The sequence below is a fragment of the Oryctolagus cuniculus genome, chromosome 9 (assembly GCF_051225735.1).
Source record: "Oryctolagus cuniculus isolate XC-2025 breed Fujian yellow rabbit chromosome 9, ASM5122573v1, whole genome shotgun sequence".
In the NCBI taxonomy this organism is placed as follows: Eukaryota; Metazoa; Chordata; class Mammalia; order Lagomorpha; family Leporidae; genus Oryctolagus; species Oryctolagus cuniculus.
This window is the reverse complement of record NC_142875.1, coordinates 108,348,987-108,361,402: the sequence shown is the minus strand read 5'-3', so window position 1 is coordinate 108,361,402 and position 12,416 is coordinate 108,348,987. Positions and strand designations below refer to the sequence as shown.

General features: G+C 39.2%; 1 protein-coding gene across 1 annotated transcript; it reads left to right on the top strand.

Moving 5' to 3' along the window:
- The first annotated feature begins 298 nt into the window (after positions 1 to 298).
- LOC100351298 (killer cell lectin-like receptor 2) lies at positions 299 to 11,999 on the top strand. Its single transcript, XM_070049376.1, has 8 exons — positions 299 to 459; positions 1,742 to 1,858; positions 3,431 to 3,520; positions 4,644 to 4,886; positions 7,827 to 7,969; positions 9,052 to 9,158; positions 10,554 to 10,712; positions 10,791 to 11,999. The coding sequence occupies exons 1-7, from the start codon at positions 450 to 452 to the stop codon at positions 10,702 to 10,704; spliced, it is 861 nt and encodes a 286-aa protein (XP_069905477.1). The 5' UTR covers positions 299 to 449; the 3' UTR covers positions 10,705 to 10,712; positions 10,791 to 11,999.
- The last annotated feature ends 417 nt before the right edge of the window (positions 12,000 to 12,416 follow it).

The window sequence follows — 12,416 nt, the reverse complement described above, 5'->3', positions numbered from 1 at the left end:
GCATTATTTTAACTAAGAGCTAGAGAAATGAGTTCTGTCCCTTTTTGTATAAACCAACATTTTGCCCATCTCTTTGACTGGTGGTTTGTTTTATATCTGTTACTTTTATGCTAATGATATTCATCTTGTTTTCCACATCTTGTTTTCTGTCTTTTCAGTCCATAAATATTGGTTTTGAGTGCTATTTTGCAAAAATGCTAAATGGTTGATTTGTTGAAATGGAGGAAGACACAGCGCATGACCATCTTTCCTTTCCTGTAAACAACAGCTTTCATCATTCAGTTTCCTCTTACCACTTCACCAGGAAGGGCAGAGCATTTTGAGTCGGAGTATCCTCACTCACAGGCAATTCGCTTCTTGTCCTAGAGCCCCTAGGGGATTTTAGTCTGGAGTGGACGACTTCTCCCTCATATTGGGGTCCATTTCTTGCACCTGCATCACTGCACGGCATGGATCCAGGTAACACCTGCTTTTATTCCCTTGGATCTTAGCACCTGGGTATCCTATTAATTTGACTTATTCTAGGAATATGGCACTGAACTACAAGTGACGTGGCCTGAGAAGGAGCCTGGTAGGAAAACATTCCCTCTCATTGCATTAGAATTGCACGGACTCTGCAGCGTGTCAGAATTGAGGTTCAGCGTCCAGGATGAGTTATCTTCTCTTTCTCAATATGCTATGAGTTTTGCTTTGTGTTATGAACATGAAGAAGAGTGATTTGAGTAGATATTTTTCCTTGGCTCTAATGATTTATGTATCATCCATCCATATTGAAGGATTCTGTAGCAGAAATGTTTCTACTTCCTAGTAGGAAGTTAGAGAAAATGTAAATAAGCATAGAAAAGTTGTAATTAAAAATGTATAAAAGACTATAGTTACTTGTGCAGTTTTTTTACATATTTCCTGCTTCTTAGATATAATCTTCCCTCTGACATGAATGTAAGAAGCAAAGTAAATTTGAAATTTTATTATTTAATAATTTCTTTCTACATTGATATTTATTGCTAGATTAATCCTTAAAAGTCATTAACTGAAGATTACCTATAAGAAAATTTATTTTCACACAAGTTTTGATGGCAACATCATATCTGGGAGCCTAAGAGATTTTTATTCAGCTTATCTTGTACAAGACACTGGACTCTGAAATGTTAACCAACTTGTGATATTCACCCTCAGATAATCATTTGCAGTTGGTCTTTAGATATACTTTGGGCAACACTCTGTTAGAGTGTTTGCAAAGAATGCGAGAGCTTTCAAAGCACTTATATGCATATCAAAATATCTATTTTTTAAGCCAAGGCATTTATACTCTTTCAGAGTGCAGAATTATTGTTGTTAGAACCAACCATTTAAATGTGTTTCATAACTTTGAGATGGTACTAATTTGTCATAATATTTTTATGCATATGTTGAACATTTTGAGTGAAATTGAGTAACTAGGACATAATCTAATGGCAATCTTTTTCTTCTGTTTATATTTTCTGATAACCGTGGCAATGATCACTAGGATTATAAATGAGTTTAATGGAAATGTTAACAGGATTTCCCCTTCTTATATAAATCAGACTGTCTGTGTACTTGCAGGAGAAGTTAAACCTGTGTACAGGGAGACGCACAGACGCACACACAATTAGCTCTCACCATCACGTCGGGAATGTTCCTTCAAGCTGCCATTTTGACTTTTCTTTAGAAGCCACCGTGTAGCGAAGTTTTGATGCCAGATATGTTTCTCTTCTTTTAGAGATGAGCGATCAGGAGGTGACTTATTCAGCTTTGAGATTTCCTCAGTCTTCTTCAGAATCGCAGAATAGACTAAGACCTGATGGCACTCGAAGGAGTGGAAAAACTGATGATAAAGGTATATATAAAATATTTTAAAAACAATTTATTCATTTATTTATTTTAAAGGTAAAGTGGCAGATAGGGAGAGACAAAGAGAGAATCACTGTTTCATTACAAATGGGCACAGTAGCCGGTGCTGGGCTAGGCAGAAGCCAGGAGCTTAGGACTCCCTCTTGGTCTCCCACATAGATGGCAGACACCAAAATACTTGAGTGATCTTCTGCCACTTTCTCAGGGGCATTAACAGGGAGCTGGATAAGAAGTGGAGCAGCTGAGACATGAATGGGTATTGTGATATGGGATGCCTGCATTGCAACTGGCTGCTTAACCCACTGCATCACAATGTCAACTCCAGCATGTATATTTTATGCCTCGAAATTCACCTGTCTTTTATGGACTGCCAAATCTGAGGCTTAGAAAAAGTTCATATAGATGCTTCTGATTGTCAAGTGGTTATAAGACACTATTAAGAGACAGATAATAGAACAGAAAACTTGAAAGAACAGTTGGCAGAATGGAGAAATTAATGAATCCTATGAGCAGCTAATAGACTGCTTTAATCAAGTCTGGTTAATATGATTTGTGAAGCCTTTAATAGTAAAACTCAGAAAAATGTCTCAATAAAACATAGCCTATATTAGAGAACTTTTACAAAGTGAAAAAATATGTGTTAAAAACAAAGTTATTCAGACAACACATTTTAGGTGTTTAAGAGTGTATATGTGATGCTAAAGGCCGTGAAGAAGGAAAAGATCTTCATATCAAAGGGACATTCTAATTTTTCTATTCTCTCTGCACCTCACATATTGTCACAGTTTAATCTCTAAGCTGAAAATAACTGTTACCATTTTAGTTGGTGATCATCAATGATACAACTTTTCCAAAATGGTGACATCATAGTAAAAGGATAAATACAGTATTATCTCAAGAAAAACAGGATTGATGGTGATGGAGGAAAAGTGAATTTCTAGAACCTCCTGTCAGGATGTCCTGTGATCCCTTTTGCAACTCAGAATTCAAGACCATTGCCTGCTTTTCCTTTCCATGATTAGCTGTGATCACAGGAAGGACACGTGTCACTGTGGACTCCCCTGTGCGTCGTACATCAGCTGTCTGTGGAGCTTCAGTAGGGGCCTGCTTTTGAAACCCTGAAGAACTATTCCTGTGAACGGGGATTTCTATAATGAGTACATCAGCCAGAAATTTTTCTTTTTGAGATTTATTTATTTTATTTGAAAGTCAGATTTACACACACACACACATACACACACACAGACACACTGAGAGAGAGAGAGAGAGAGAGAGAGAGAGAGAGAGAGAATCTTGCAGATACTGGTTCCTCCCCAGAGAGCTGCAATAGCTGGAGCTGGGTCAGCCAAAGCCAGAAGCCAGAGGCTTCTTCTATCTCTTCCACATCAACCGGAAACCTTAAACTTCAAAACTGTATTTTATAGGTTAAATTTTTAAATCACTTTGAATGATGTAGTCTTATAAAATTTTTAAAGATCTTCCCTTTTCTTCAAACAGTGTCCCTGATGGAGGTAAGTGGTAACCAGGCTCGCTCGCTCTCTCTCTTTTTTCTTTAAAGAGTTCTCAGTGCCCAGGCATCTCCTTGCAGTGACTCTTGGAATCCTCTGTTTACTTCTCTCAGTGGCGGTCGCAGTGTTGGTGACAAAGAGTGAGTACTGGAGTCCATCTTTCTAGTCTGAGGACCTGCAGTAACCATGCTTTGTGCAGGTACTGACAGTGTTGCTCCCTGTTGAAACTCAGGGGACCTCCCAGAGGGTTCTGGACTCTGTTGGTGAGTTTTTCAGGAACACATCACACGGTGGTGTTCACTCTGCTTACCTAGTTCACTGGCTCTGAAGCTGTGGTGAGCTGTCTCATTCTGCGTAATGCACGGGAACATTGCTTTTGGTAGGTTATTGTGTAGGATTCTGCCATTGAGTTGAGATCATTGTCAGTCTGAGAAAAACACTTTGGCTGTTTATTTATTTATTTTAAAGTACATAATAAGGAAACAGTAAGAAGAATTAATATGCACATAGAAGATGATCTGGAATTTAAGCTTTTTTCTTGTCTTTCTCTGTTTTTCTCATCTTAAGGAAAAACATGGATATACTACATTTGTATGAAATCACCTATTTTCAGATATTTCATCTATTCCAATAATAATTGTGTTGTATCTTCATGTTTTTAAGTTCAGGCTACAACTATTTTTTAAATTGAGGTGGGGTGAGAGAGAGAAAGAGAGAGAAAGAATCCCTTCTGGCAGATACCTGCAGCTGGGAGCCAGGATCTCAGCCCAGGTTTTCCACATGGGTGGCAGAAACTCAACTTCTTGAGTTATTGCAGCCTCCTCTCAAGATGCTGGAGTCAGGAGCCAGGGCTTGGGCACTCCACTGTACCCGGGTACTCAGTCGTGGGACACAGGCATCTGTCCACAAACATCTGCCTGCTAGGTTAGGTTTTTATCTTCAGAAGATGTATCATTAAATGTTAACTAACTGAATTTTGATTTGCTACTTCTTTGTAAATGATGTGGTATTAAAATGAGCTGAACTGTAAGGTATGATGTTAGCCACCAGGTATTTTATTTATGCTACCCTTTAGTGGCTATTAGTGAGAAATTTGATGTTTCTATTTCTGTGGTCAGTTCACTGAGGTGTTACTTTCTAAATGTCAAATTACTGAAATAATCATATGAGTTGGTTGTTAAAGTGAGACTTTTCCTGTTGTCTCTAATTTCACAGTTGGACCTCTTGATTGCATTTTTATGATATCTGTGCTGCACGTTTTAGTTTTACAGCTTATTCAAGAAAAGCATCAACAGCAGGAAATTCTAGGAAACCTCACTCAAATGTACCACGTCGTGCAAAATGATGACTACTTAAAGAAGCAACTCTTGGCAAATCAGTCTTTAGAATATGACACTCTCAAAAATAAAACCCTTCTAATGGAAAATGCACTGAAGTTACCCTTTTTAAAACAGAATGGACGCTGTGCAAAAAAGGATACCTTCCCGAAATCTGTGCACAATCCAGGTATGGAATAAATCTGGAAGGATTCACTGTGTCGTCTTGGTCATTTCTTCCCCTTTAGAAGCCTTGAGGTCTAATAATCAGGCTAATGCCTAGTGATCTGTGGCTGTACTGGACAGCTTTGAATTTGTGCCTTTCAGATGCAGGGTGTTGGAATCCCTGGAACCACATTTGCATGCGTAGAGCCCTGTGGTTCCCCAGACTCCATGGCAGTTTTTGCCTCCTCTCTATTGCCAGATGGTGAAACAGTATGCCAGACCCCTAGCAATTCACCTGATCTGGCCCTGTGAGACTTGGGGTGTTGCTCACATAAAATGCAGAGGCTTTCAGTAAAAATATTACCTACAACGGGCGCAACAGTTTTATTTGAATGCTGCTATAGAGATATGTTGTGGTATGTGTGTGTGTGTGTGTGTGTGTATGTTGGTGTGTCTGCCTTGACTTCAGATATTTGTTCTATATGTGACCACCAATACCAGTGTAATTTTAAAGATTCATGGAAAATGCACCTTATTAAACAATTATACAGGGATTTCAAAAATTGGCACCCAAATAAGCTTATATTTTCATGAACACTTTTTCTTTTTTTCATGAGCTTTTGAAAGTACCGTAATAATATACTCCCTGCATGATATCTGCGAGATTTGTCATAGTGTTGACATTTATACAAACACCCAAGAGATAAAAATATTAAATCTCATGCAGTAAGTACTAAAATGTTGACTAATGATGGAATGAATTGTCCAGACTTATAAACAACCAGTAAATATTCATATATTTAAAATAACTTTTGTATATTTAATTATAGTACTTAGTAGACATTTAGTTTCTATTTATAAGTTTTTATATTATAAATATAAATATATAAAGGGTAGATAAATGTTTCTACATATAATTTTAGAGATTTTATTTTAAAGATTATTTCTTTAAAAGGCAGAGTTACAGAGAGGCAGAGGCAGAGGTAGAGAGAGAGAGAGGAAAGGTCTTTCACCAGCTGGTTCACTCTTCAGATTGCCAAAATGGGCAGAGCTGGAGCCAATCCGAAGCCAGGAGCCTGGAGCTTAATCCGGGTCTCCCACAGGAATGCAGGTAGAAGGACTTGGTCCATCTTCTGCTGTTTTTCCCAGGCCATAGCAGAGAGCTGGATCGGAACTGGAGCAGCTGGGACTTGAACTTGCACCCATATGGGATGCTGGCACTGCAGGTGGTGGCTTTACCCACTAACCAGAGAGATAGAACCAGAGAGAGAGAGACAGAGAGACAGAGAAGCAGAGAGAAAGGTCTTGGCCCCATGGCTGGAGCCAAGCTGAGCTGAAGCCAGAAGGCAGGAGCTTTTTCTGGGTCTCCCATGAGGGTGCAGGTGTCCAAAACACATGGGCCATCTTCACTGCTTTCTCAGGCCATAAGCAGAGAGTTGGATTTGAAGAGGAGCACCAGGGACATGAACAGGAGCCCATATGGGGTACCAAGGCCTCAGGTGGACGCAGCCTACTACACCACAATGCCGGTCAGCAAAATATATTTTTAAATTAGAAAGCATCCTAAAATATTTTTTTAAAAACTTAGATTATTTTAATTATTTTGAAGCATCCTAGAATATTTTTAAAACTTAGACTATATTTTATTATTTTAAAACATCTTTATTGAGCTATTATTAGCATCCAAAACTGCATAGATTAAATATACATGATTTGACGAGATGGACACATGCATCCAACCATGACTCACTCTCCACAATAAGGAAAATAGACTTTTATATCACCTCCCAACGTGTCCTTATGTTGTTCACTTGTGGTAAGAACACTGACTGTGAGATCTTTAAATTTTAAGTGTATGGGCCGGCGCCGCGGCTCAATAGGCTAATCCTCCGCCTAGCGGCGCCGGCACACCGGGTTCTAGTCCCGGTCGGGGCACCGGATTCTGTCCCGGTTGCCCCTCTTCCAGGCCAGCCCTCTGCTGTGGCCAAGGAGTGCAGTGGAGGATGGCCCAGGTGCTTGGGCCCTGCACCCCATGGGAGACCAGGAAAAGCACCTGGCTCCTGGCTCCTGCCATCGGATCAGCGCGGTGCGCCGGCCGCAGCGCGCCGGCCGCGGCGGCCATTGGAGGGTGAACCAACGGCAAAGGAAGACCTTTCTCTCTGTCTCTCTCTCTCACTGTCCACTCTGCCTGTCCAAAAAAAAAAAAAAAAAAAAAATTTAAGTGTATGATACAGCGTCCCTCACCGTGGGCACTATGTTGTACTGCTGATCTCTGGAACTTATTCCTCACACATAACTGAAAGATTACACTCAGAGCACAGAATTTTCCATTTCCCTGCCCACCAGCTCTGGACAACCTCCTTCTATTCTGTCTTCCCATGGGTTTGGCCAGTGCAGATACCTCAGAGAAGTGCAATCATGAGGAGTTATCTCCCGTGTATTGGTGTCTCCCTACACTGTGAGACTCTTGTCTTTTCAGACTATATCCTCACAATCTAATGCAGTAGTAACTCTTTAAGCATTTTAAGAGAATTATTCTATTGAAAAATTTTTGTTCAGAATAAAATACTTGGACATAGTATGGGTCTCATTTAATATTTTAACACATAAACATGGTGCAAACCAATCACATTTAGCCTTTTCATTTCCTGTCCTTTCTTTGTGTTTGGAGCCCACAAGCTCCCCTCTTCCAGTTCTTCAGTGATAATTTATCCTGGTAAAGTTTAGTCACCCTACTGACCGATGGAACACTAAAACTTGATACTGCACCTGACTGTGTTTTGGGACTTAGCTAACCTCTCTCTACACATTGCCAACTTCCACTCTCAACCTTAACCAGCCTCTAGTAATTATTATAGATAGATTTGAGCCTTTGTGTCAGTTAGGGGTGGCTGATAAACATATTGTTCTCATTCACAGATGACTAGATAATAAGAAATTCAATGACTGTCCTCACTTGTTGTAGGTAAAGTCCATGAAGTCTACTGGTCCTGTTATGGAGTAAACTGCTATTATTTTGTTCTGCAAGATAACACCTGGGAGCAATGTAAACAAACTTGCCAAAGTTACGGTTCCTCCCTTTTGAAGATTGACAATGAACATGAACTGGTATCACATACTTCTGCATGTACCCTCAATCTCATGAATGTGTCTCTCCCCTGTGACCCAAGATGCTGCGAAGGGGAGGGTGGTCCAGAAAGAGGGATCTTCAGCTATTCTTCCTATTGTGTGGGGAAAATTGTAGAGTTCAGAATCTCCCTGGAAACCCTGTCTGCTAATAAGCATATGATCCTGCTACTCATTGAGTGTTCAATGCACATGATCTATTATGACGATGATTAGGAAGGGTGAAATTTGTAATCCTCTCTCTCCAAGGAGTTTGCAGTAGTGCCACTTAACAAGAAAATATGCCTTTCCTTGGAGGAAGTACTTATCTGAACCTTTGGTAGCCTGTACCCTAGAACCACAGTTATTTTTTCCCTATGGGGTGGCAAGCAGTGGGGTGCAGCATAGTCTAGGAGCGCTGGATCAGAAGAGGAGCAGCTGGGGCTAGAACTGGCTCCCATATGGGATGCCGGCGCTTCAGGCCAGCGCTTTAACCCTCTGCACCACAGCACCAGCCTGGTTATAGTACATTTTAGACATTTTTAACATTCCCAAACATTTACTCCCTCCCTTTTATCTCTTCCAACTACTTACCTAAAAGCAAGGCTTTCTTCTGTGAGTGAAGAGTGTAATGCACACCCCCCACACAATCAGTTTTTATTTTAAGAAGTTTGTTTTGAAGACTTCTTCTTTCATTTAAGGTCATGCAGTGCTACCTTCTCTACACCATGACATATTCTTTTGGAGCATGAGTCTCAATAGTTTTCTGAAGTGCCATACATTATTTAACAAATTTCTTATTTGTAGGTATTTTAATTTAAACATTTTCCATGCTTTAACTAATTCATGAGACTGGCAACCGATTTTAATGTATATAAATCATCTCCTAAGGAAATGTAGTTTGGAAAATGAAAATATAGGTTTTGAAGTATGAGAGATTTTTCTAGGAAGCAGGGATGAAGGGTGTTGTGGAGAGTGGCAGAGTACTGGCCGTGGATACAGCTTTTGTCCCTCTACCTGTCTGTCTTCTCATTCTTCCAACAGAAGGGAACTTAGTCCCATGATGTGTTTTGTTTCCTTTGTAGGCATTTGTTCAATTTCAGATTCATGGAAATATGTATTGGATTGGATTGTCATATAGTGATTTGGAATGGAAATGGAAATGGATTGATGATGGCACATCACCTGGAATGTAAGATTCTGAAATGTATTCAGACTCTAACATTGGTGTGGGAGTTGGAAGGATTGTGTCTAACAAGTCATTGCTCATTCACACAGTTGTTGTTTTTTTTTTGAAGTAGAGTCCATTAGTAAGAACAGAATAATTAGGAAGAAAGTATTTCAGTAAGTGGTGTTAACAGAGAAGTGTTATATAGCATTATTAATGATAAAAGCATACCAAACACATGCAGTATGAGTTATGAAACACACAAAATGAAACACAGTCATTGTTTAGGTAAACATGAAGTGATTGTACCATCCTGACTTAACAGTAGTTATTCCTGGCATGGGCGCTGTGGCATAGTGGGTTAAGCCTCTGCCTGTGGCACCAGCATCCTATATGGGCACATTTCATGTCCTGGCTGTTCCTCTCCTGATCCAGCTCTCTGCTTATGGCCTGGCAAAGCATTAAAGACAGCCCAAGTCCTTGACCCCTGCACATACATGGGAGACTGGAAGAAGCTCCTGGCTCCTGGCTCCTGGCGTCAGATTGGTCCAGCTCTGTCCATTGTGGTCATTAGGGGAGCAAAGCAGCAGATGAAGACCTCTCTCTCTGTCTCTTCCTGTCTGTCTGTAACTCTACCTCTCAAATAAATAAACATTAAAAAAAAAACACTCTAGAATGGTCTTGAGCCCTCCATTTAAGCAAAAGAGAAAAAAGAGTAATCTCACCTAAGAATTCAGAATCACAAAAAACCCCACATATGTACTCCTGCCTCTACTTAAGCCTCAGGCTAAGTGTGAATCTACTTCTTGCTGACTGATGAACATATTCAAGGAGGTGCAACATCTTATTTATCCATCATTATAACTAAGTAGGAAAGTAGTTCTGCCACCTAATGAACCTTTTTTTTTTTTTTTTTGATAGACACCATGCTTTGATAGTTTTCTGTGGATTGCCATGGTGTAGCTTAACTACTATTTATCGATGGGGAAGACAAAGAAATAAACCAAAACATCAATCAAACTATCTAATCTCTGACTGTATTTCATTCTGTTTTTTTCTCCTTAAAGTATATTTTCATGAGACCTGGTTATCTGTGTCACAGAAATTCAGTTCTACTTTTCAAATTCTCACTTCTATTAAACAAATAAAATAAGAAAGTAGGTTTGGTATATTATGATCCCAAAGCCATTTTGCAAAGTAATTTTTCTGCTGACCAAAAGTTCAGAGTGTGGAACAAACTGGGAGATTTTAGGTAAATGTCTTTAATGGGCTACGAATAAAGAAAATCTTTCGATGTTGAAGTTATGAAGAACATTTATATTTATTAGGAATTTAAGAAATAGAATTTAAAACGTTCATGAAGATGTCATTGGAAAATTCGGATTTAAACAGTTGACCTTTGTATTTTCTGTTCTGCAGGAATTTGAAAATGATGAGTTCACCTCCTAGGAGAGGAAAATGTGTATTTTTGTCCTCAACAAGATTAGCATATGGCAATTGCTCTAGAACCTACAGTTGTGTCTGTAAACAGAGAATTAATTGTAATTTCCCTTCTTCAATGTGCACTTAGAAGAACAGGTAACATTGGAAATGCTGCCCTGCTTTTGTGTCCTGTAGTAATTTGGGGTCACTGCTAACACCTGTTTCTGACTGCAGGGCTCAGTGCAGTGTGGACACAGGAGCTGGAAGAGGAAGCACATCTTCTCCTGAGCCCTGATCAGGATGCCAGGCGCCATCTTCTTCCTGTGGGGAGTGGGAGCTTCATCTTTGGGAGCAGCTGTTCCTCTATTGTGGTTCTGAGGGATCATTCTTCCCGCTTCCCAGAACAACCCGGGACCTGTTAGAGCATCCTAATGCGTGGCCTGGATCTTTTCCTTACCAATAGGATAAAACATGTCAGTGATATCAGACCGTGGAAGTACAATTAAGAACTAGGATATAGTTATATTTTTACTATGTAGAAGCATACCTCGTCTTTAAAACTATTTTGTTACAGAATTTAAATTCAAATTTACTGAATAGTTGAAAGAATACTACAAGACAGACCCATGCAACTTTTACCCACAGTTATCAGTTATTTGTATTTTGCTGTGTTTTCCTGTTTCTCCTTCACATTTTTTTCATTGTCGATCCATCTGAAAATAAATTGAAGATATGTCCTGGTTTCTGAATATTTTCGAAGAAAAGGACTTTGTCTTATATAACCATGCTGCAATTATCAAAATCAGGAAATTTAGCAATGATACAGCATTATGATCTAATCTATAAACCACAATCCAATGTGTCCATTGTCCTAATATTGTCATTTATGGGTATTTATCTCCATGTTCACAATAATACAATGCATTTAATCATCATATCGATGACATGTCCTTTAATCTGGAATAAGTGTTTAAATTTTCTTTGTCTTTCTTGACCTTGAAATTAAAAAACGTCAACCTTATTGAATTAGACTATCCTTACAATAGACTGTACCCATTTTAAGTAATGAGGGATATAGGTGTTAATCTGTTTACCTTTCACACGCTAGCAAATCAAAATCTAGAACATTGCATCAGCTCCAGAACTTCCATTCTGCCTCACACCAGCTACCTGGCCCCTGTCCACCAGCGATGCTCTTTCTGTTACTATCAATTTGTTTAGCTTATTCTAGAACTACATGCATCCTGTGCATTTTTTTTCCTGGCTGCTTTTGGATCAGCATGTGCTTAAAATTAATCAGTGGTTTTTCATGGATCAGCAGTTCCCTCTCTTTGTTATTTAGTATTCTATTGTTCAGCTAGAGCACATCTGTTCACTCAGTTATGGACAGTTGATACGTTTCTCATTTTTGGCTACTGTGAATAAAGCTGCCATGAACATTTATGTGTGGGTCTCTGTGTGGGGATATATTTCTGTCTCTTTTTAATAACTCTCTAAGAATCTGATTTCTGGATCATAGGTAAGTACATGTTTAATTTGATAAGAAGCTCATATACTGATTTTTAATGTAGTTACATCATTTTACTCTCCCAGTAGCAAGAAATATGAGTTCCAATTGCTCCCCATCATTGTCAAGATTTTCATTTTAGCTCTTGTGGCCAGTGTTCAGTGGCATCTGGTGTTTTTAAAGTTATATTTCTCTATGCTTATTCTTAGACATTTTATATAGTTTTAGTTTACATGGATGGTTTGCATCGATTTCTAGTTATTTTGTATCTGAGAACAGTGTTGAGGCTTATGAGATGCAATTGTTTTTGCACTGTTACAAAGACTTCCTCAACTGGATTACTTTGGAGCCAT

Bases quoted from the DNA above. Each gene is read 5' to 3' on its own strand.
- LOC100351298 (XM_070049376.1), top strand. The intron at 4,887-7,826 runs GTATGGAATAAA...CACTTGTTGTAG, and splicing joins GAAATCTGTGCACAATCCAG to GTAAAGTCCATGAAGTCTAC. The intron at 9,159-10,553 runs GTAAGATTCTGA...TCTGTTCTGCAG, and splicing joins GATGGCACATCACCTGGAAT to GAATTTGAAAATGATGAGTT.